This window comes from Diuraphis noxia, unplaced genomic scaffold (genome assembly GCF_037042655.1).
Source record: "Diuraphis noxia isolate RWA-SAM2 unplaced genomic scaffold, SU_Dnox_SAM2 contig0003, whole genome shotgun sequence".
Classification (NCBI taxonomy): domain Eukaryota; kingdom Metazoa; phylum Arthropoda; class Insecta; order Hemiptera; family Aphididae; genus Diuraphis; species Diuraphis noxia.
The window spans coordinates 7,480,757-7,508,352 of NW_028301713.1; the positions used below are offsets into that span (position 1 = coordinate 7,480,757).

Sequence of the window (27,596 nt, forward strand, 5' to 3'; positions counted from 1 at the left end):
ACCTTTTTAAAAATCATATTTACAAAATTGTGATTACTTCAACGCCATCAATATTCGTTAGCTCAATAGCCTTGTTTTAAAATAATTCAATAGAACTTGATTATTTTCCAATCAAATTTTTTTTTTGTGTATGAAACAAATTCAAATCGCATTTTATTTAAATATTATTTGTTACCCATGAATTCAAAAGTTATCAGCTCGTCTGCTCTCATACATCAAATTTCATTTATATGCTTATTTTATATTTCACAATTTGTCAATTTAATTTAAAAATTATTTAATACAACTTAATGTTAAGTAAGAAAAATATAAAAAATACAAAATTAATTTGTGTACACATTTAGATATAAACTCTATGCCTACTTTCTTTGCACCAAATAATAAAAAAGATACAAAACTATTTAAATATCTGTCCAAATTATGATACATGTAGGTACAATTCATATAAAATAAAAATATCTATTTTTGTTTTTTTTTAATTTTATAACATTCTAGAAAGTGGAGCACAACCCAGGGTTGCCATAAGGCCAAGTTGGGCAGGTATTATACTCGGTTTTAAACATAACGTCCCTGTGTCCCAATAAAATATTTCTAGGTCTATTTTATCCCTTGATAAAAAAAAATGGTTGATCACTAATCTATAATAATAATAATAATAAAAATCCTGATGAATATTATTGAACACAAATCGTAGCATGTGTTATAATTTAAGATTAAATAAAATGTATGGTCAGAGTAATAAATACTTAAGATACAACATTCTTCAATCACTGTGTATAAAAATATCATTGCACTACCCTCCCCATCCTTTTTTAGATGTCTCTGTATATAATATTATCATTTATCAGTTTGTGGCCACGATTCAATTATGTAAGAAATATATTTTCACAAATCACTTACTAACTAACCTACTTGGAATAAATTATACAAAACAATATTTTTAAATTCCATGTTGAATTGATTAAAATTCTATGTACTGCAGATGATAAATGATGTAACCAATCAACTCGCCCAGTTTCGATGACATTGACGAGTTGAGTCGTATTTAAATAAATTTCTCGAAATCTCTATTAAAAACGTAAGTAAATATGTGACAATATTTTTAATATAACACTTGACAATTAATATAAAAGTACTTAATCTAAAACTTTATCAGTTCTATATTATTATATATTTGTAATTCATTCGTAAAATCAACATGGAGAAAATGTACTTGTGAAACTACTTAACAGTCAAACGTTCGTTATTTCTATATTTTAAAGTTTAAGTCAATATTATAATTTATCTAAAACTTGGGAGCTCGTTTGAATTAGTTATTATATCATTCAGTTTCCATCGAGTCAAAAGAACACTTTAGTTAGGTATACCTACTCAAAAATCACTAATCCAGTGCCTATGCTTTAAACAATTATAGTATGATATAATAGCTATTGGTATTTGGACTTTTAGGAGTATTATATTAATACTGTCATCATTCATCATCTTTGATAGATATTTAATTGAAAATCTACAAACACTAACACTATAGGTACGACTATACCACTATACCTAACATACGAAACTATTCATTGACATTCGAACTGTACAACGCAAGCTCTCATGCCAATATTAGTACAAATATATTATAACATTCATTTTTTTAAAGAAAATATCTGCTAACAATATTCTGCAGTTGAGTGTAGTTCCGGGGCGGTCAACTAAAATACATAGGACAGTATAATATTATAATATAGGTAACTATTAAGAGTGTTATACAAACGAACGAACAAACAAACAAACGTGAACGCGCGTGCTACCTTTCACTGCTCAATAAAAAATGATTAAATTTCCTTTTACATGCCCGTGCGTTAACGTTATCAACGATTTAATGACTTGTGAAATATCGGTTATTATCTGATTGGATTATGTAGGGCCATTCGTAATGGGTACGAAATTAAAACGCCACTTTTTTAATCGATGCGAGTAAATCACGACTATTTTAGTATTTATATGCATATACCCATATAATATGACATAATATTATGTATGGCGGGTGTAATTGAGTATTATTTTCTTAAATATTTTTTATCAGCAGTCGTACTATATTATAACTCGTACCTACCTACACCCGTTGCGTATGACAAGTCTCGTGATATTGTAAGGACGTCAACAAAATATTTCATGCGCCGGACATTAAGCGCATACCTAACGATTTTCGACGGAATCGGGCGAGGCGGATGAGGGAATAATAATCATTGCAGTGATGAGTGTGAATTTTTTTGAAAACAAGACATTTATTATAAGCGAATGTTACTTAAAAAAAAAACTACAATCATAATAATTATGACAGGAAAAAAAACGTGAGACTGCATTATTTTTTTATTGGAATCACTCAACTGCGAGCGTATTTACGACTCTTACACTTTTCTAGACTATGTGCAAACGTAACAGAAATATTCAAATATATAATATTCAAAAATGTATATGTACCTAATTCAAAATAATATTATCATTACTAATTATATACACAGAATAGTGAAGTCTGCAGTGAAAATAATGTGTTAAAAGTAAACTGCAGTTTTCACTATCGAGTGTCAATTTCGTAGAACAGCAGTTCCCAAATTGTGCGCCGCGTTCTACGGCTGATAATAAAATATGATTTTTTTTCGAAAATTCGTTATTAATGAGTATTTTTTTGTCCTGTATTTTATGATATTCACAGCGGTGCACCGTGGCTCTATATTTGGTCCAAAAAAGGATAAAGCGAAAAAAGTTTGGACAGTTTGGGAACCACTTCCGAAGAAAAATTAGATTTATATATGTATATACATAGATCTTTCTTCTTTAGTGTGTAAAAATATTTGTTTGTAGCTGGTAATATCAGAATCTACTGAATCAATTGACATAAAATTAAAGTCTACACATATTCCTAGAGACTAATATAGGAGTGTGTTTATACAGTTTTCCGTTTTTTCTATTTTTTTTAACCCACAGGGTTATACTACTTACCTACTCGTACAGGGTGTTTAGCTATTTATACATTTTAGATTTAGCTCACAAAAGTCTAATAATTTATTTGTTTGGTTATTATTTTATAGGATTGTCATTTATTACAGAACTAAAAGTGGCTTTTGTACAATTTATACACAGAACAATAATGGCATCAATTCTTAATGCATAGGTACTTAAGTTTTGTTTAAAGTATTTTTACCTACTTGATCGATTTTTATAAGCATTTCAGAAATTATTCTTCGAGATGATGAAAACGATTAAAGTGTTATATAACCACATTTAAAAATATACCAATATTTTGGTGTCCAATCCACCGCAGGCGGATTGCCCATTTCGGTCGAATTAGTTCACAAAGCGGTGAGGTACACCGACGACGATATTCCTCTGATATGACAGGTATCTACCTAGAGAATGCACTTACCATTGCACTCAGTAAACATTCCTGGAAACCCGCTGGGAAGACTTGAGAACTGCTAGTGTCACGTTTTGGCTCGACTAAATAACTGATAAAAAAATTAAAAATTAACTCACAATGTTTGTATGTATTATAAAATTGCCTTACAAATTTATCGAGTGTTACTGCTGAGTAGCTACTCTCCTCAAATTTCCGGATCATGCATAGTATTATTTTTATTTATGTCGTACGCTCATATCCTTATTGTAACTGACATTACATCCTTATAAGAGAATAAAGTATATATATCAGTATGTGATATGAGAAAATGAAATTTACTTCAAACTCGATGTTTCTATATACAATTGAAAAAAATTCTTTACCAAAGATTTAAACATTTTAAAACAGTCTGATGACTTTTACAACACTGTTAATCGTAATAGATATACAGATTTTTGATTTTATATCAAAACTTTGTGCGCGTGTGGTGTGTAGATTTATTATTTAGTGACTGACAATGGTTATGTAAACAGACAATAATGATGAAGATAATATAAACAATATTTTTGTAGAAATTCCTTCTTCTTTTTTTATTCCACTTATAAGATTTATATTATTAATTTATTACATTTTTGCAAACAAATCGAAATCGTTAAATTCACTTGATATTCAACTCTTCATTTCAGATTACAACACAATTTACACCTATCCTAGTTTCCAAACATGTTAAAAATAAAATTATGGTTTTTTGACAACACGAAACACATATTATAATAATTATATAAGTAATAACATAGATAATACTAATATCGTGCAAATAAATTAACTAATAATTATGTAGATGATCATTAATTACGTGATCACATTGATGGTATGATATTACGTTGAAAATTAAATAATACGATATTAAATATTTTTATTTACTCTTGTAATGCTAAACATATATATTATTTATGTTCATTACGTTTCTTTCATTCTTTTTGATCTGAGTAAACACTAAACGCATAGGTGTATTGGATGATAACTATATTCAACTGAAATAAAATTAAACTAAAAACGATTAATAATATAAGTATAGAATATAATAATTAATAAGTTATAATACATTATATTGTTTAAAATAATACTTAACGCATGTCCACATGCCTATAAATATAATAATAAAAAGAATAAACAAAATAACATAAAATTACTATATCCAATGACAAAAATAAAAACCGTAAAATTTGGCTTACAGAATTTTAAAATATTTTATTACTTAACAATACCTTGTAATAGTTATAATATATAGTAATAATAGATAAATTATACTATAATAGTAAATAGTAATAACTAAATAATAAATCGTATTTCAATGATGCCTAACTATTAAACTTTTACATTTTATAAGGATTATTTCAAGGTAGACATTATAATTGGCCGAAATATACATATATACAGAGTGATTCACCAAGTATGCTCAATTTCATTTTTTTTCATTTAATAATGAATTTATTTAAATTCTTCTTTTTTAAAATTTTTAAATCATATACTTAACAACGATGATTTCAATTTTTGGAGATTATTTGTATTATTTTCAAGAAGTGTCCTGTGTCGAACCAAACTAATGTTTTAATATTATTATATCTTGTGTGGGCGGTAAAAAAAAATACAGCAAATTTTATCATGTTCTTGCCATGATGCAGCCAAAAACTTGAAATTTGAATAATAGTTTTACCCATATATAATGGTCTCATGCAAAGTATGAAATTAAGAGTTCTCCTCCACTCTACACCTATAAGACATATTAATCGTCTAAATGTTTTCTTAAATGGGAGAAATGTTTTTACTTTTCAGACGTACCGATACCTATACTACTAGATAATTATATTATGTATTTAACATATTATTTCATTACCATGTTACATACTCCGGGATAATAGATATATTTTAGTGTGTCGTTTATTTAATTACCATTACCCACGGAAATAGCTTAATCACATGCATGTCAGTATTGGCGTCGTCGAGACAAAGATATATGTGTGAATAGAGTTTAAAAAAAGAAGTAAGAAAATTTAGTAAAAACCTTACAAAATAAGCTCTCCGTAAGCTGAAACCTCTAAAGCAGTCGATAGTAGAAATACCACCAGACAGTTAGATTAGAATCCCAAATTTTTTTTTCATTTCTCGTCTGCCCATTTTAGGAAAAATATGTTCTTTAAGTATATATGAAATTACTAAAAATTAGATTTTTAATAGGTGAATTATTGAAGAAAAAAGTGAAAAATCATGCTTGGCGAATCGTTCAGTACATTATAAGTTTTTTTTTTAAATTAAGATTTTAATAAGTCATTCCTAGGTTAATAAGATAAAATAGAAAATTGACATTCTTATATTGTTACTTAATAACATAAAAAATAGTTATAATATGATCATAAGTGTCATGTTTATAATCATTAACTATTGAGAGTCTTGAAGTACGAAAAATATTTTAATCCAATCGTATGTTTTTAAAAACGAACAACACTATACTAAAAAGTTTAAAGAAATATTTGTCTTAACTAAATTATTGGTAAAACTGAGAAATTATTTATTGCGATGTTCCAATATGGTTTTATGAGTACAATGCAAAATTAATGACCAAAACTAATTTTTAGTGCGTATTACAATAGCTACACATATAATATGCATATAGTACTAAATTATAGTCAAAACTCTTTTATTAATGTATATATTTTATACTGCTAAATATATAGTTTAAAATTATTTCTTACAATTTTATATGCACGATTAAATCATACAATAACAGTACCTATTATAAAAAATTTGAATTATACTGTTATTTAACACCAACTTTTTATTATTTAATACCTATATACATATTTAATATCTACATACATTAAACCTATTGGAAGGACATGTTTCATTAGTTTTGATTTTTAATTATTGTTATTTTTTATTTATATTTATCTAATACATTTTCAATTTTTTAATAAAATTGTATTGTTTTTATCATCACAATATAAATATCTATACCTACTAAGCCATTAATAATGCAAATGTGTACTCCTCATTGGTTTTTTATAACCTCTCACTATGTTTTCAACAAATATAAATATAATACATTTTATTGAAAATATTTCGGTTTAAAACAAATTTCTAGACTCAATTTGGTTTTTTATGCAATAACGAAATTAAAAAGAAATTTTTTTTAATTTTTATAATTAAGAATAAAAAATGTATATAGAAATAACAAACGTATCTATGGATTTTAAATAGGGCAAATACTATGAAACATTTATGTTAAAAATAAAAATGCTTGTTTTTTGATTATATGGATTTATAATTTCTAATCTCATTTTAAGTTATTTAATATGTTCCTTAGTTATTTCTATTTAATAAAAAAAATTAAATCAATGTTTTAGCTTTTCAATAATATAATCCTTTGTAATGTAACAGTGCAAGGTATGGACGTGATTTTAAAATATAGTTATCATAATTTTAAAACAAATTACAAGATAACAATCCATATTGCATAATAGTATGACGACGATTAGATTTTTTTTTTATATATTTCAAATTATTAGCGCTTTAAAAGGGAATAATATCTGATAATAAAAAAATCTTCAACATTGTAACGAAATATATAATAATAAAATAGGTGGGCAAAAAAATGAAAAATAACTTATCACATAAAAAGGGAGAGTTATATACTAGCTGAGATGGATCTTATTTTCTCAGTAAATCTGTGACTTAAAGTACAATAATATTATGAATAGTGCTAGGAATACATCAAAATGAAGTTCATAAAGGGTGCGTGAGAAAAAAATCGATAAAATTTACACTTAGTTTGTCACCCAGTGGGAGAGGAGAGGAGACCAGATGCACCTTTTTAATAAACGACTTATTATACCTATATAAGAGGGTACCGGAGCCTCGAGAAGTCTGTCCTCTCGCAGATCATCGGGGTCGGAGGCAATATAACATCAAAGTTGATAGTATAGGTACATGGTACACGAATTATAATTTGTTTCTAAATTTTTTTCAAGAGGGTGGCCCTAAACCGCGTCAGCGGTTCGTGCAGTAGATCAGCGTGTGCCCAAGCTGGCCAAGATGAGCGACGCCTGTTCGTCTACCGACCGGCTGGGCTGGAACGTGAGGTTCGGTATTTTCTTGCCGATGCCACCACCGCCGGTCATCTTGTTCCTCCGGTTCCTGTTCAGATCGTGTGGTGTCAGCGGTTCGTCCATCAGTCGCAGGATGTGAGTCTGATCCGAGCTGTCGATGGGTGCCACAGAAATATCCCTGACAGCCCGGAACCGGCCGCAGTTGTTCAGATGTTCGTTCTCCAGCCGGAAGAAATTCCAAACGAATCTTCTGCGGGTGCATATAACACATAATAGAAGTATAAAAATATTATACAAAATAATGTAAAGTAAATAAGTTAAGAATTGATCCATAATATACGAACATGATTAATCATTATGATAGTTATTGGTATAAAAAAGCTACGATATTTTAATATATTAAACCTTTTTTATTATTCATGTTTTTTTTACAAACCATCCGTTCGGTAGGTGTCCACTATAATATTGCATGCGTGTATAGTAAATGCCAATTATATATTATTGTGGTTTTGAAATTTTTTTTTATCGACATTGGTAATTTGTGCAGCCACACAGGCGCGATTAGGCGCAATCAATGTCTTTTTATGCATCAATTCTTTGATATTTTGTTTAGGAAAATTATTCCCATTATATGTACTAAACCCACACAATTACGAATAACATGATCACAATGCCCCCCTGCAAACCGCAACGTTTGTAATGAAATGATAAAATATAAATTAATAAATTAATAAATATATAGACATATTGATAAATATAAAATAACTCCAATAGTTTCCTAAAATATAATAAATCGTAGTTTTGATGAAAACAGTTGAAAATGTAATTATTACTATAACTACGATGACCATACAAATTCTTAAAAATAATGAGTAGGAAATCTATTATTAACAGTAATTTAATTTTTACAAATTCGTCATAATTTTTATTTTTCATTGCTCTGCAGACACTTAAAAATGTAAAAAACATTTTATTCGAAATAAGTGGCTAATTCAATTCCTTAACGAGTAAGGTATAATATATTGGCTAACAGTGTTCTTACCTAGTATAGGTATATGAAAACAAATTAAACATAAATATTGCATATTATTACCTATAGCTATACTCAAAATGGTTTAACGTATCGAAAAAAGAAGATTTTAGAACTAAATAAATTAAAATTCGTTTAATTTAATCAATTAAATGTTCTATAAATATAATATGATTACATTTTAAACCTTTTTAAATGTCTATCTGGACACTCTAAATAAATACACACTGATATATTAATAATTACGTGTTAGATAATAAAAAAAATTAATAAACTACTTTAATTATAATTATTTTGTTAAAATACGTTTAGGAAATGAAACAAGTAAACTGTTTGTCTTATGATCGTGTTTATTAAATAATATACAGTTCAAAAAAGTACAATAACGATATTAAAATCTACTAGAGAATATCGAAACAATATGGGAAATTTGAATGCACTCAATTAATTTCACGGATTAGATTTAATTATAATTTATTGACCGATTAAATGTTTTACTATCGAAAATAATTGTCCGTGTTAATGGTTTTCTTTTTTTCGTCTGTACTACAAATGAAGAGTATGCATTCAAATATTTAACTAATAATATAATATTACAAATAACAATACTACAATAACTAAATACAAAAAGGTTTATAACATTATTATATATCTGTCTATGATTTAAGATCCTAAAAATGAATATCCCTATTTTTTTCTTGCATTCAATTATCTTTATTTATTAATTAACTATTTTTTTTTTTACCTTGTAATCTCAGTAGTAAGTGCTTACTCTTATATATTTTTTTTCAATGCAAGATAGTAAATATAGTTATAAAGATAATATAATAAAAAAATATCAATTATTTCGGAACATAAAGTGAAACTGAATACTTATCTTTTGATTTTGGACTTTAAAAGGCAATTATTCATTATGAGTAAAAATACACAATGCGAATGTTCAAGGCCGAAACACTTGTATGATATATTGTATAATTTTATTAATTATTAATATTAAGTGTTTTAAATAGAAATTAATGAAAAAGTGTACGAACACAATACATTTTACCTTGGGAATTTAATAAATACATTTTAGTATATCCATTGATTGATTTTATTATTGATTTAAAATAATATGCATGATATCACAACAGTATTAAAACTTAGTGCGACACATTGAACTTCTGCGTTATGTATAAGCAAATCAATTTGATTTTAATAATTTCAAAATTCATTCAATTGCCATTAAATACTCATCCTGATACTCTATATTCTATACGTTGTAAGTAGATGAGTTACATGTAATTAAATAAATTATGCGATGGGTACTTCAATGATTAATCACGTTTTAAGTTACCTAATAGATTACTATTCGGAACTTGAGATATGCGAATGCATAATCAAAATCGGGTTTACCGTTGAATTACGTATAATGGTCTTTAAATTGTTTCAGAATACATTAGCTAATTATTATTCAAATAATATTCAATTTTAACCAACATTGAATATGCTATTATTTATATATGACACAACATGGTAAACTAACCTCATTACTTCGAGAGGCGACAAAATGGATACCATTAAGTCACCATGAACATAGCCCATTTCGGTTAGAGACATTGACAGCGCCCAACCAAAACGTAAGACAAAATCTTCGACGATTGCGATGTAGTAAAATGCCTAAAAGTATAACATATTTTATATAATTCATAATATTATTAGCAATATTATAATATTACATTGTAAAATTTAAATATTTCTTAAGCGTTAAGACTAATGTATGATAACGTAACATCATGCGTGACCAGAATTTTGACATGATAATAATTAAATTTTCAATCCAATTTTTAACTAAGAATTATTCTATCAATAATCAAAAACATGAATGCATATAATATACTATAAATATCAATGAAGAGGGCACTGAGACAATAAAACGGCAAAGAATATTTGAAGGATAAATCAACTAAATCACATAGTACCTATTATTATGAAACTTTAAGCCACTAGAATACAATTATAATACAATTTATTATTTTATTATCCCTCTTACCCTCGAGAATTCCACGGAACGTCAATAAGGCACTGGTCTGCGCATGTAATAGACGTTATTTAGGTATACGTTTTGTTCAAAACTTATAGTTGTATTGGAAATTGAAATCGTTTAGCGCGTTGTATTTATTAAGTTAAAACGGAATTTTTCAACAATTTCGTAAAACCATAATTTGTTTTGAATTATGATCATTATCGGTTAATAACGTTCTATATTGTACAACTAAAAGGCAGAGGTACTCATTAATACGAACATTGCAGGTACCTCTATACATTACACTTAATGTGTACAAACACTGAGTAACACGCATTACATACATACGTTCTTAACGCACACATATATGACGTGATTTGCGGAACGCCTTAGGTGCAATTAAACACGACAGATATTACGAAGAAAAATATATATTTCTATTTGCAAACATGTAAAATGTCAATGCCTATGGTATTTATTCCAGATTCTATATATCATAATATAAGGCTAAGGTTTTGTTAAACTATTTATACACTTGAACAGTTAAACATGAAATATTGGCCAATACTCAATTGAATTACAACGATATATATTTCCGTTATTGTGTAAACATCTATATACAATTCTTCTCCCAGAAAATGTATGACTGTAGGAATTTTGTGCAAACAAACAAAACCTCATTACCACAACGAACGAAATTTTCTAACAGCTAATCTCGGAAACTACTTGACCGATTTCATTATAATTTATATCAGTATAGCTTTTTGAGACTCAAATGGTGATTTTAACTAATTTTTTAAGCTCCTATATACCGGTGGGTTACGCCTGAATTTCGTTTTGGCTCACGAAAATCGAATATTTTTTTGTTTGTTTAAAAATATGGCTGTCATTGGTTGCAGATTATATCACTATAGTCAAGTCTCGATAACTCAAATATTGAGGAGATTAAGCGTTAATTCGACATAAAAATGTTTCGAGTTATATTATACTTCAAATACAATTTATAAACAAAACACTTAAACAATCGAGTTATCACGACTTGACTGTATGATAGAAATATGGCATATTTTTATACAATATTATATAACCCGTTTCACCAGAAAAGCGTTAAGATGTTTTTACATTTAAAAAAAATTACCACAACATGGCTAACATTTTAGATTCTGCAGAGCGGAGCGAGGAATGTATTGATTTTACCATGATGTGTGTTTTTCTATTTATTTATTTTTTTTTTGTGTGTCTGTCATCACGTTTTGGGGCAGTAAAAGTGCTTAGATTTTCGACTCCAGTACCTTGTCTGATCAGAAAATGAATCTAATTGATACTTCAAGGGGTCAAAAGTAAAAAATTTTTAATATTTTTCTAAATAATCGGGATAAACAAACTAAAGATTATGGGAAGAATGGGAAATTTTACGCACAATCAGTTTTCGACAAAATGTATTTTGTTTTTTGATGTAACTTTAAAAACAAATGACCATAGATACATGAAATTTTCACTGAATGTTTATATAAGTATATTCTATTTGCCATGCAATTTTCAAAAAATTTCGACTTAAGTTGAACTATTAATAGGCATATTCAATTTTCGATAATTATTAGTAAAAATGTATATGTTGGGAAGAAAATCTTGAAAATTTAATACAAGGCTCCTAACATATTTTTACAATAGGAGTTGAAAAATAAAATAAATTCATAGTCACAACTAATTTTTTATTAAGCATTCAAAGTTTGAATTTTGATAAAATACGTAAAAATCACAAAAATTCGCAAAATATTTTAAGCTAGAAATTCAAAAAAAATTTTCTTTTTAAATCTAACATTTGAAAATGTAATACAAGATTCCTTACAAGTTTTTCAATCTTTATCACAAAAAAAATGTCCACCATAAAGTCAAATTAAGTTTTATGAGCGTTTGAAATTTAAATTTTTACAACATTTGATTTTCACTAGAATTCTCATTTAGCGATTTTCTTATTTTGGTGTAACTCTAAAAAAAATGACCGCAGATACTTGAAATTTTCACTGAATGTTATATAGGCATTTTATATATTTGTTAAAATTTTCAAAATATTTTGATTTGTTTTGAGCTGTTTACTCTGACATTTTAATTTTTCAACTTTTTTAGTTTTTTTTTTCTATTAATGTCAATAAAATTTTATTTGTGGGGTAGAAAAGCTTGAAAAAAATTAATTCAAGGCTTCTAACACATTGTAAGAATAACAGTGGATAAATATTAAAAATACATATGTATGATTTTTTTTATAAGCATTTAAAGTTTAAATTTTGACTAAATACGTAAAAATTACGGCAATCTTCAAATCATCTTAGATAGAAATTCATAAAAAATTTTCTTTTTAAATCGTAAGATTTGCAAATTTTAAATAATCTATAATATATCCTAGACAGATAAACCGTCTCCGCTCAGAATCGTTTTTCGTGTACAATGATATAATATAATTAGGGCTAGGATTTATATGCAATAACAAATTGTAAAATATGCATTTGATTTACCAAAATATGCAAAAATATGCAAAAACAAATTTTTATTATTTCTAGATATGTATTTTTATCATAATTCATAATTTATTATTATTACATTAAATATAAGTTTATATAATTACATTAAATATTAGTTTATATTATTACACGCTACTATGATATGTTGTTTCAAATTTTCAAATATGAACGACCGGCGATTTGAACGTAGAATAGATTTATACTGACTAAAACTCCTTTCCACATCACACGAGGTTATTGGTGCATATTTGAATGACGCGATTTTCCCTGGAGTTAGATTAATATCAATATCTTCTTCTTCATTTTCATATTCACCGTTTATAATTCTATGAATTTTTAATAGTGTTTTAAATCCCTTATTTTTTTTTAGTATAAAATCCATTTTAATTTTTACCAATTCTGCTACTCTCCCGTTACATTTATTCAGTTTATCTTTCACATTTAAAATAGTGTTTAAACCTTCGTCAAGGGATAGTGTACTTTTTTCTAGGTTAGTAATAGCTTGGCTGAGAAAACAAAAATTACTTTTTAAATATGCCAAATCATTTTGTAAATGTTTGTCTTCAAACAATTCTTTTGATTTTTTAATTGATTCTGCTTCGTCGTCTAAATTTGATATTACAGATTTTATTGAATCAAAATTATTTGAATAGTATTCTACTGCATTTAACCATGTACCCCATCTAGTGATAATTGGTTGAGGTGGTAAAGGTAAATTTGGGAATAGTTCACGTAGTTTGATAATTCGGCTGGGAGCTTTCAAAAATACTTTTTTAATTGTCGCTATTAATTTATCAACAGTAGAATATTCATTTCGTAAACATTCGCTAATTCTATGAATCCCATGTGCCAAACATGTTAAATGAATTAAATTAGGGTATAACATAGTCAAGGAATTCGCTGATTTAACCATATATGGCGCGGCGTCAGAAACAAAAAGTAAAACTTCTTCGTACTTCACTCCTGATGGCCATAATAGGTGCATTAAATAATGTGTAGGTAATCCTATCGGTCGTAGATAAGATAAGATTAGATGGGTAATATTTATACTATATATTTACAATTCGACGGATAAACCAAAAACTATCGGTATTATGAAATAAACGCCATTTAAAAAATTTAAAAAAAAATAAAAAACCTTAAAATCTATAAATATGCAATTATATGCATTGTGTTCAAAATATGCAAAAATATGCAAAAAAAAATTGATTTTATTTAAACGAGAGTAAGCAAAATCGTGGACAAATTTGACAAACGATCGATTTGGACTTAAGGAAAAAAACATGCAAATGCATATAAATCCTAGCCCTAAATATAATCATTGGATTCAAATTTAATTCCATCCATAACAGTAACCCACTTGCAACCTACTGTACAACAGAGCGACATCCACGACTTACCCGCTTTTTTTTTTTATTGCACTTACCTATCATCCACCTATACTATACGATAAACAAATACATAGTTTACGAACGAATATGATAAACAAATTCTTCGGTTAGGTTCGACATCAAATTATCAAAAATCAAGACCTATTCAAACTCGTATTCTCACAAATAGTGAATTAAATCTGTTAGGTCTGTGAGCATCATAATTCATAATAATACTACTAGTTTAATACAACTTACCGTCGACGAATACACGATTTCTTCGCGAAGGAATCTGTTTTCGCCGGCGTTCCGGTCGAAAAGTCCCCAGTCCATTTTTAAATCCCATATATAAGAATACAGCGAACTGAATATAGATGCTGATATCCACAGGTAGAAATACACACTCGGATCTTCTTCAGGGTTATCCTCTTTATGAATAAAAAAAAAAAATAACCAACGACGGTTAATAATGCATTTAAATTCCAATTAATTGTATATTATTTATGTTATAATAATACAGCTTGGAGTGAGACGGTATATCTTAGTATAATAATTATAACAAATTGGCAAATTTAAATTTTGTTTTTTCTTAAACCATACAATACAATTAACCATCGATTATCGATCTAAAGAATATTGTGTGTGGGACGCCCATCATATCATTAGCTTGTAATGAGTGAGTTGTATTTATAGTTGAAAGTTTTATTTTTTGCCCACAAAAACATTCAGTACAAATGTCCACAACTTAATGTGGAAGATCTATGATAGTAATTCTTTTTTCAAATTATATGAAACTGTTTCGACATTTTGGTGGAGAATTTTAAAATACACATTATATTACTAAAATTATAACTTTTGAAAGCATTAAGGTTAAAAATAAAAATTTTCAATTTCAATCTTATCGAAAAAGATTTAACGTATAAAAAAATGTACCTACATAAAATACAAATATATTACAGTCAGTAAGTGATGTATGCGAGTGGATATGGAAGTATGTCTTACTTGCGTATTGAAGATTTAGAAATGAGAACGTTATCACGAAGAAGGTAGTTGCGTATTTGGCGGCGTTTGCCAAGTGAGGGAACGCTTCTCGTGAGTCTCGGTACCGTCTCAGGCACTGCATAAATCGGAACCACGCAGGCAAACATGCGACAAATGGTCGCAAAAGCCACACGCGTTCCACGCACTTACTACCGTCTATATCGATTGCTATACATAATAAAAAAACCGAGACAAAGGTGTGTTATTAAGTTTTAAATTGTTTGATATATTATAAAATATATGATGTACATATAGTTATTCTGCAGATTCGGGTAAATATGTCCACATAAATTACAACGCGCACGTAGAATATCTATAGGTATTTTTTGATTGTTCATAATTTTTTAAGATCAACAAAATGTACGAAATTACAATGAAAAAGTGTGTAACCAGTGTTTCGCATCATTTCTATCATTCTAAACATACTATTATACATTATAATCTCTTTCAATGAAAATAATTAATGTTTATTCACTTGGACATGTTTACCTGACACCACACTCTATAGTCTATAATACTCTACATAATACATAATTAATATTATAAGTTAACCTTATTATTGTAATATATTGTTATATATACTATATTATGATATATTATGTTTTCAGTTTCTAATAAGAACGTAAATAATATTATTATAAACATGTGTAATATGTATGGGTAAAGTCCGTTACTTTTATTAGACATCCACTTGTCGTTGGTCAAATAGAAGCACACGAGGTACTGAAAGTCCAGCAACGCGGGCACCAGACTAGTGAGTTGGTCGGCCAGCCAAAAGTCCGCGAAACCCACATAGAAGAAGGGAGCGAATAGTATGCGTACCTGCGACATGAGAAAACACGTGAGTGTATAGCACGAAGTTTTTTTTAAAACCCCGTCGTCTTTGGGCGAAGCGATAACATGTATAGCGATTATTTAAGTGTACAATGTGACATTTGGGGACGTGTTGAGATTGTTTGTAAGAAGTGCGAGTGCTCAGTGAGTTTAAGTGGATTATGATGGCTTTAATAAATGTATATGACGATATTATTATTATATTTCAAAAATATCGACTTTTAGAATTTTCCAAATAATATATATATTATTAATATATTTTATCCATGGGATGATTACCAAAATGAATTATTAAAATTAACAATAATTTTTCTAATTGGATGGAATGAAATTTCCAAATATTATTCATTTTAAAATTCCAGCCTCCAGGTTTAATTTATCATTGCCCAATGGGTGAGTGGGTTCTCAAGTTTTGATGAATGTGTTTTAAAAATGTAACGATTTCGTGAAAACCATGCCTTATAACTTCCCGAACTTTTTATGACACGGGTAGGCAATCAGTACCTAGGCAATAAATTGATCTGAATTCGTTTCTATTATACTCTTGCTTTAAAGTGAACAAACCATTTATTTTTTTTTTTAAGAGAAAGAGGGCAACTTGAAAAGAAAAAAGAAAATAACACACCCCCTCCTCCACACTAATACATGTACATACAACATAAGAAAGTAGCTTACCGCCACGCGCAGCACCCAGAACCGGGCGTCGTGCCGCAACGTCTTGGTGGGATTGAACAAAAACGCAATCATAAGCACGGCCAGGATCAGTGGGTTTATGTAAGGTGGAATATGCAACGCCTCGCTGTACAGGAATATCAGCGCCGAGCCGGCCCACACCAGTCCGAAGACGGTGGCCAACTCCATGATGTGCTGCTCGGTGAGATGGTTCCTAGGGTCCAGCTCGAAGATGAGCACGTGGTTGACACCCGACGAACGCCAACAGTAAACGTTGATGCCCATCAGGAATAGGAATATAACTAACAGCAGCGGGCCCCGGTACAGTCTGACCATGACCCGCCAGTCCGTGTTCTCGTTGCTGTGAGCAATGCCTACGAATCCACGAAAATATCATTATATGGAGCCTGAAAATTATTTTCCAGCTGAGCAGCCGATCAGATGATACTGCAATAGACACTTATATAGGTACTCATGTAATATAATACTCGACCGGACACAAGTCCTACAGGGAATGAATTTACTCTCGCCCACGGATTTCGGTTATGTTTTATTGTACAATTTATATATAGTTATAAACAACAGCATACAACAATGATATAGTCGTATTATATGATTGATAAAATATAATACTGGGTATTGTTCTTTTTTCTGTATAAGGTTACTATATAAGCTACAAAATATGAAATATTTAATAAAACTTGATATAATCTTAGACCTGTATTTTAAATTGGATCACAACCACCCAAGTGATTGCAGAGTTAAAAATATGTGTAGCTTACATTTAATCTTGGAGTTTAAGAAAGGGTAAATCAGTGGGTATTTAATGTGTCACGAGCAACGTCGTGCAGGATCAGCTAGTATAAATATGTATACGGTAGTTACCCGCGTATGATGTTATTCATTTTCACGACGTTTTATTTATTCATACTCGTATTTGTAGACAAGTACAGCAGTTTTTGAAAATATGCTCACCAGTGATGATGACCGCCAGCAACATAACGACAAAAGCACCGGAAAACAGGCCGACCTTGAACGTGATCCAAGGCGATTGCTGTTCGCCGAGCGGTGGTACACGCAGTCTCTTCATGGCCCTCTGGCGGTCTCCTCCTTCGAGACCCTGCGTGACAGTGGCCTCGGTCTCGCTAATCAGCCGGTCGATGTCTTTGTTACAGTAGAAATGTGCATTTTCCACTACTTCCGATCTCCACCGACCACCGGAACCGCCTTCCGAACCCAGTAACTTAAACGAACGCCACACATACATATATTAATATAGGTAAAAGTTAACAGAATGCAGAAAACATCCCGTTTATGTAATAAAATAAAATACGTTTAAATTTTAAATTGGTTGTATAGATATATAAGTAAATATATTAGGACTATTTTTCTTTAAATACAAATATATCTATTATCTAGGAAAAATTCCTAAAATGTACATGCATATTTTTTTTTAATATTATGCATTACAACGATCCAAATGGATATTTGAACTAATCGGGTTTATCGTTTACCAACCACTTTTATTTTAAATATTAAATCTAGAAGAAAATTAATTTGTTTCACCCTACTAAGCAATTATACCCATTATTAATGTTCTTTTTCGACATAGGTAACGCGTATTACAACTGTATACAGTATACTATAGTAGCCATTATAAGAGCGAGCTATGAAGTTTAAAAAAATGTAATGATACCAAAGAGCAGTACGCGTCGATATGTGCTGAAATGGCACACTACGAGTTTAATGGGCCAACCATGGGTTGCCTAACATAGTAATATATATATAACTATTTAAGAATAATAAGGCTTGTCGACTTTGTATCATATAACAGTAATATAATAATATATAATTATTATTAAATATATTATATTTACTCGAAAAATAAGTTGTTCGCGCCGTAAAAACACGACTCATATTTTATTTGTTATACAATTATAATTAGATATTAGTATTATACTATTACCTATAAATTAACATATACAAATAAGATAAAAATAAAAATATATAAATTCGGGGATTCGTAGTGTGCCAAAGTAACCATTTGCATATTAAACGCATCAAACATTATATATTTAAGGTTCTTTTTCATAATATTATACACCGCGATCCACCATTTATCCATTTATCCACGTATGTGGTATAATAATAATATAGCGAACATCGTAGCAGGTCATCACTGTAATGCTATGTATTAAACCGAAGATAGTTATTTAATCGGTACATTTAATCATTTAATTTTACAGAAATAATTAAACAAAATACAGCTTGAATAATAACAGTGTATAAAGCAAGAACAGTTCTTAAGTGTATATAAGAGTATAAGACGTACCTACTTAAGTGTTGTGCGAAAATAATGTTTAGAATGTTTAGTAATGATTTTTTAAAAACCGATAATATATTTTATTTTAAAGACACGAAAAAATTAAATGGTAGGTATATTATTTGATATTTATCGTCGTACCATCACGCAGTTCGTAAAACGTAAAATAGGATTCAACTAGTCATCAAATTTTTCACAACGAGTACAAAACGCTCGCGGTGATCGAAATTGATTAATATATTGGTAACGCAGTTGGTATGTACCTACTTACCTACCTATAGGTACAAACCTCTAATTAATATATAAATAATACCTATATGTGTAAAACAAAATTCATAATCAAAACGTAGATTGTCAATTGGTTTAAGTGCATTGTAGGTACATATTAAAAAATAATATGTAGGTAGCTCTGCAGATACCTTGTCATGTTTTTTCATAATCTTCCGAAAGCCGGTGTAGTTTAAATTTTGGTAGTTCTGCAGTAGGATCAAACTCAAATAGAATTCGCTGAAAGCTAACTTTAGTTCTTGGGTCTTACGCGTTGTGGTGTTTTTTCGGAGAATTTTTCGTTTTACCGGCTTAAGATTACCGCTGGCATCTTTAGGTTTGATTTTGTCATCTTGAGCCTCTCTAAGGTCGCTCTGGAGATTGGCAAATTTTCTAGTCGCTTCAGCCAATTTTTCTACAACATATCGAATACAATACTATGTTATAGTAGACAGTAGACGTAGTTAAGTACATGCACATATTTAGAATCAATTCATTTTTTTTTTTTTTGGGGGGGGGGGGGTGCGGGAGGAGGTAGAGTTAAAATTAGTTTGGATTCAGTGGTGCATTTAGGGGTGGTTAAGAGTTCAACCTCCCCACCCGGACACTTTATACACAACTGGATTTGATACTAATATAGTAGCTACTTTAAAATTTCAAAGATTTGATCCCCTCACCACCACCCCCTCCCCTTCTATATACTAGCCTGTTACATTACCTGCAACTTACAAGGCACATTACAGTTAGAATACGTGTTTATATTATTACTATATAGGTTATTATACGAGACGTTCAATCAAAAATATAAACATAATTTATAAATTGATCGTTTTTTCCTGGCTCCTAATTAATTTAGTATATTATATTATGATTACATAAAAAAGTACCGTGTCACCGTGATGTTTCAATAAAATGATTGTAATTAAATCCAGTTCAGGTGAATTTTGGAAATTTTATAGCCAAGGGAGTGTAAACTGATGATTTTAGATTCTCGGTGGAGCGATGAATGCATTGGTGAGTAATTTGTTTTTATTTTTTTGTACCTATAAATACACTTTTTAGTATGTAGATTGTAGGTATATAGAAAAGTGCTCCTATCTTTAACTATGTACGAAAATATCTTTTGTAGAAATGTATTAAAACGATAATATACAACAATATAACATATTATAATAATTGGAAATTTCAACAAATATTTAAAGATGTATTTCAATAAATGATAAAAATTTTAAAAATTTTTAAAACTTTTTAAGCTATTTATAGATACTTTAAATGTTCAATTTTTTTTAGTTTTTATTCGATTATTGACGAAGTTTGTAAAATTGCATGAACTATTTTGTTATTAAGAATTCATTACATTTTTAATATTTATACCAAAGGTTTCCCTAACAATAATTTTAGCCTCATTGTTTACAAGAGTTTAAATTGCAAAGAATTAAAATTTAGCAATTATTGTGACCTACCTACTTAGTACTTCGTACACTCACACACTATACAGCTGAACGAATTTTCCAGTTCTATACATAGTTTAAGCACTACAATTGTCTTTGTATAATAATTAATAATATTAATTATTATTATAATTTAATGTTTAAATCTCATTAAAAAATATAAATATATTATTTATATTTAATATTAAGAAATACAATCATAATTTACAAAACAATAGGTAGTTTAGACCTATATTTTGTCCATTATCGAAAATTTTGAGTACCTAGATACGGTTATCAGTAAACAATGGTAAACATTAACATAAATCTGTCAAAATTAATTAGTTATAACATTTGTTATAGAATATAATTATATTCTATAATCAATGGTTATAAGCTAAAAAGTATTTAATAACTTTTCAGTCATTTTGATATCGTATAAACTATAGTACCTACTACCAAATATTTTTTCCAGACAATTTGTTACTGTATCCATCAATAATGGATAAATGCAAGTTATCAGTGGTAGCAATTCACTAAGTTCGGCCTAATTTCGAATTTGAAATTTTGAATTTTGAACAGAATCCATATACTATTATGTTTGTGCAAAATGTTAAGTGCACTGCCAACATAAAACAAATTATTACCTATATCAAGTATTTAAATGTTAATAAATTATATTATTAACTGATATTCAAACAACATAACGTAGTTCTTTAGAATATAATATTCTAAACTCAATTCTTATAAACAAAAATAATTTGTTTCGTACATATGATTATTGTTGTCGTTCTGCGAGTAGTCTGTTATTTTTTTTTTAAAGGATATAGGACGATGCAGACATGCAGTAGGTATACCTACATCTCCATGCCACTGCTCACAAAATTATGGATTCAAAATAGATTTTTGTGATCGTCGTTCTTAATTCTTTAATGAAGAAATTCGCTAAAAGTAGTCATGTTCCGTGGATAACCATAATAATATATGTGTATTAAGTGCTTTCATACTTGTTGGCAGAGGTTTGCATTTTGGAATTATATGTTATTATAACATAACATATTTTAGTCGTTATATTTATTATGGTATTTTCATTGATATAGGTAGAGATGATCGTTTTAATTAAAATATTTTTGTTAGTATACATATATAATACTTATATACAGGGTATAACATATGATCCATATATCTACATGGTATATACTAGCCTATATCAGATTTTCGTAGTACACTCTGTATATTTATATTATACTTGAGCACGGCCGACTGATTAAATAAGTTAGTTTGCCAACAAATCGGACTCAAGAAAGAAACAATTTTAAATTATATCATGCCAGTGGTACAGCAAAAGCTGGCATTAAAACCATTCCTTGTGAATAATTATATATATAGTTATAGTTATATACATATTAAACAATAAAGGATAATTTTAGATGTTGAAATAGCATTTAAATATTTAGTGTGTTATGATTAACTATATGTCTATATATTATTATGTTGTATAATACTACGGAAATTCGCTTATATATTATGTATTTATATCCACGTCATAGATTCTACATTTGCATAAACAACTTACTATAATTAACAAAAAAAAAAAAACAATTTTAACTCAAATAATGAATCATATAAAACACCACTCCTATTTATTTATTTATTTCCAATTAATAATACTGAAAGTTGAAAGATAATTACATAAGTAAGTAGCTATGACCCATACCTACACTATAGGTATGCGTTATTTTATTAAGTCTTCCATAAGTACTTTTTTGATCACACTAATATACTATTTATAGATAATAGTAATTGAAATTTGAAATCCATTCATTTAATTAATGTACCTCACTAAACAACAGTTAACAATAATTGCACAGCTGATCATTTATTTTACTATATAATATCATTCAAATAAAAGAAAACTAATTATTCCATACTAAATAGATATTATTATACTATATACCATATGGCATATACGTATAATTTTATAATATTAAAAAATAAATGTTCAATTTATGTAATTTTTTTAAAAAATAATATGACGAAATCTTGAGATCTATGTATTGTATAATATCGTACGCCAATTCGAAAATTATATTAAAATCTTTAATTATTTCAAATACTTTTAGGTAATTCACTTGGTACAAAGTTACGCTATATTTACATGACTATCATATTATATTATTATCTACTTACATATAAAGGTACCTAAAGTCCTATAACCTATAAATTATAACCGATGTTAACCTTGCTAATACATTAAGTATTTTAAAAATATTCCATATTACGACTTTTCTTAATCACATTTAAATCAACAAGAATTTAAATGAACCTACCCCATAACTCTGCACCATTTTTGAATTTTCAGGTCATTTATTCCTCAATATTCAAGTACCTACTACCTATCTTAAAAATATTAGTTATGTAAATCATAAATACGCGCATTTATTAGTAAATGCATTACGTAACAAAGTTATAAGTTATTATAGGTACTATTAAAAAAAATTATGTATATGCTTTAATATACAATAATCATACAATTAAATTTGATGGAAAAAGAACTGATTAAGTTTAATTCACGTTTGACAAAGACAATTTTTATGATACACTGAATTTTCATCATCCGCTATAGAACAATTCCACTTTAATCATAAATAATAATACATTGATGAGTACGTTAGTATTTAATTTATAGCGATTAAATTGTACAAATAATGTAGGTACCCATTAACAATGTATTTTCATATCCACAAGTCTACATTATAATACAGTTTATATTATATGATGTATAGGTTATGGTTATAGGTACACTTATCAAAACTCAGAATAACTCTTAACTTTATAAATTATAAGTAACTTAGGTAGTTAGGTACATTGTATATGTATATAATATATGAACTATGTAAGGGTCAGACATAGTCAGAGGCATATATTTTTTTGATTATCCATAAATATAAATTATAATGTACAGAGTACGCACATTATGTTTTATAAATCAATTATAGGTAAGTGATTTCTAAATTAATAAAGTGCCAGGTATCAAGGTACCTATACGTTTAATCCGATATAGGTAAATAACTTAGTCATTGAATTTTTAAGCTTTCAGTTTAGTAAATTTACCTAAAATTTTAAATGAAAAGTATTTTTTTTAATAAAAAATAAGAATGAATAAAAATCAGAGGAATGGCTCTACTGTACTGTAGGTTTTGAGTTTATCTAGTCACTGAGTAGGTAAGTCACTGTAATTTATGTGTTAAATTTAAATACCTACCTACTAGGTACATAATGCTTAATTATAATTTATTTATCTATTATAAGTATAACGGTTGAACTAATATTTGAAAATGCTAAAATTTAAAATGACAATAAAAAAATTTTTGATATTATATTTTCGATATATTTTAATTAATAGAGCACAAGGCACAACTGGTATAGGTAGCCCAGCATGTTTACAATTAAATGCCAATAAACAGCTAAAAATTCGTCTAAAACCAATAAACCAGCATCGCTCCACTCATAATCTAAGAAAATTTGATATCTACCCAAATCTAAAGCTTTGATCATTGTAATTATTTATCATATTATAATAACATGATAAGTAGATATGTTGTATAAGCAGATGCCCAAAACTCGGTAGAATAAAAATGTTTTAATACATATTTAGTTCATTCTAATAGTAACTATCATATCAGTGCCATTATAATATGGTATTAAATATTAATATATAGGTATATTATTATGTATAATATGCCATTAAAATACTGAAATTAGTACTTACTTACCTATCTACCACCTATTTAAATATTTAAATATTTCAACATAAGTCCTTCTACATTCTATTAGAATGTATCAAATTAAATAGCTATGAGTACCTACGTCCTACAACTAATTTTTTTAACAGGTGAGTATATCTTCTAATTATTATTAAATCTTTAATATAAAAATTAGTATGAGGACAATCAATTCCAGCCAAGGTGGAAAATATTCCATATTGTTTTTACAAAATGTCTAATTACACTTTGCAAGTGTAAATGTAATTTAAGCTTTCGATGTTCCATTTGCAATCCTTGATAATAAAAATGCAATTTTATTTTACAAAACGTAACTTATAAACATTAAGTCTCAGGCATCAGCTATAGTTGCATCACATGTGCACAAGTTGTAGGTTTATATAGGTTGATATTAGGTATACCATATACATACTGTTTATTTATAAATAATCAGCATTCAATCTTAACATTAAAATTGTGTGCGTTGTATAATTTAAAACATCAGAAACTTTTAACAATTGATTACATATGTCTCATACTAAGCAGTAAGTAAATATAACATTATAACAAGTTGAGAGGATAATATTATAACATTATTTGTGTCTCTTACTAAGTAAGACACCATTAAAACAATGCTCCAAGACAAAAAAAAGTAAACACAAGCTATTACAAAAATTATTAAGGATGTGATAGTCTAGTGCTTTATTCAACACTTACATCATTTAAGAAATTATTGATTTATTTTCAACTCTAACTGACTAAAAGTCTAAAACTAATAAAAATAAAATGTGGAAAAACACTTACTGTCAAACAATGTGATTTCATGTTTTCTGTTCTTACTCCTTAGTACATTTAACCATTTTTTTCAGTCACAAAATGGGGTTTTTTAAGCACAGTTTTGCAGTATTTGGTATGAGACTAGACAACTTTTTTGTTATTTCTTAAATTTGAAGTCAGCAATTAAATATTTAAAAACATTGAAATCATAAAGGATATTATTTTATACCTACTAATTTGTTGTACCAATGTGTTTGGTTTACTGTTTTTGCAATATTTTATGAATATAGTATTAAATGTAATTTTTTTCTGTCTTGTTCATGTGTTACCTCTTGTATCAACAACTATCAATACATAATATGAACAAATAATTAATGTATTTATTAAAGGTTATAAGAAATATTAAATATGATTTTTAAAGTTTTTGATTGCCTCTTATGATAATACCCTCGAACATGAAATAGCGTTCACATTGTAAAAATTAAATTAAAATTTTTGATCTGAGGTTTATACATATACTGATTTTTGTTTTTAATTCGGGGTCTTAATGGTTATAAGATATAGGATTGATTTGAATGTAAAGCACTTTGCAGTAAGTGTAAATTACAGTGATAGATGAAAAGTTTTTATGGATATGCTTCGATCAGTTTGATATTAAAAACATTTTAATGCATGATTAATTTGCAAAGAGCAATTAAATAAGAAATAAGAAAAAACAATGAAGGCGTAGGTACTTATATTAAAACTGATTAAATATACTATATTTGCAATCAGACTTTTTGTGGATAGGAAATTTATAAATTCATGAACTAGTGTTAAACAAATGAATAATTTTGCTATACAAATATTTAAAAATAAAACATCAAATCCATTAACTTTTAATATTTACTTTTAGGAACTTAATAAATCAAACATAATATACTTTTAAGTTACAACTAGAAATCGTGAATATGTATATTTTTATATTATACCAACTGTTATAATCAATTATAACTTAAATACCGAGATATACTTATATGTCAGTTGATGGTAAAAATTATTCAGATTTAAGAATACCTATGTTCTATATATCTAATTGAATAGTCAAATTATAATTTAATGATGAATAGGTATTGTTGATTTTATAAAAAAAAAAAAAAACAATCCAGTTGATCACTAGGGATAATATAGAATTTGATATTTTAAAATATAAAAACAATGAATCATAATGTGCATATAGTAAATCAGTACTAGACTAAACAATGTTAGGTTAAAACTTTAAGAGTATATAAAACATAAATGTACTCGTGACGCTTTGTAAGAGTAGAGAACTATATTGTGTAGTTGGAAGTGTTCTAAGTACTGTTAAACCAGTACACCTTCACACACTATTCTAATTTTCATGCAACCGTAACATGCACAAGTGATACAATTCTATGAATTGATGAGATAGCAGCAGCTTTCAAACGATGAAAATCGGGTGAACTTTATTATGGGGGTGAACACACACAGAGGAAGGTGTCAAACAAAATCATAAATGATGTTCAGAACCTGAATAGAACGTGTTGATTTTAGCGAGTTCTTTGTCGCAAAAACTGAAAAACTTTTCGTCAAATTTGGCATAATATCGTGAAAGCGAATCGGGGTCCACTTGATCGGGCGCTGGCACCTGTTCGATGGCAGCGTATAACATTTCTTTCATTTCCTGTAAAAAAGCAACAGATTAGACACACATAACCAAATTCCAAACAATATTTTAAAAATGAATACCGTTATGCTTCATAATACAGTATATTTAATGCTTGTGTAATATTATTATAATATTTTGACCTACTTCATAACTGATGTATTGTTTTCTCCACTCGGGAGTGATGTGCGCTGCCAAATGCTCGGCGAATTTCATATTTTTCGCTTTTCCTCTCGTGATCCGACGGTCTGACTAATATCGCGTTGGACCGGAACACACGAAATTATGTATTTCCTGAGCGATTGCAAAGCCAATTGAATTGCCCGCCGTTTGCAACTTGGTAACTCCAATCGATACGAGTTGTCGCAAATGGGAATGTTGATAAATGATCGGAAATCAAAATCAAG

At 28.2% G+C, this 27,596-nt stretch overlaps 1 protein-coding gene across 2 annotated transcripts; it reads right to left on the reverse strand.

Annotated features, from left to right (window-relative positions):
- Positions 1–3,948: 3,948 nt before the first annotated feature.
- On the reverse strand, positions 3,949–27,552 carry LOC107163097 (solute carrier family 53 member 1-like). 2 transcript variants are annotated; one of them, XM_015510337.2, is made up of 10 exons: positions 27,337–27,552; positions 27,054–27,207; positions 19,705–19,967; positions 17,938–18,205; positions 16,966–17,336; positions 16,131–16,278; positions 15,418–15,624; positions 14,674–14,843; positions 10,047–10,180; positions 3,949–7,741 (listed from the first exon to the last, which is right to left on the reverse strand). In XM_015510337.2, exons 1-10 carry the CDS (start codon positions 27,403–27,405, stop codon positions 7,453–7,455), a joined length of 2,073 nt encoding a protein of 690 aa, XP_015365823.1. In that variant the 5' UTR covers positions 27,406–27,552; the 3' UTR covers positions 3,949–7,452. The 2 variants fall into 2 exon arrangements, with proteins under 2 accessions (XP_015365823.1, XP_089079946.1); XM_089223820.1 differs by lacking the exon at positions 15,418–15,624.
- Positions 27,553–27,596: the final 44 nt, after the last annotated feature.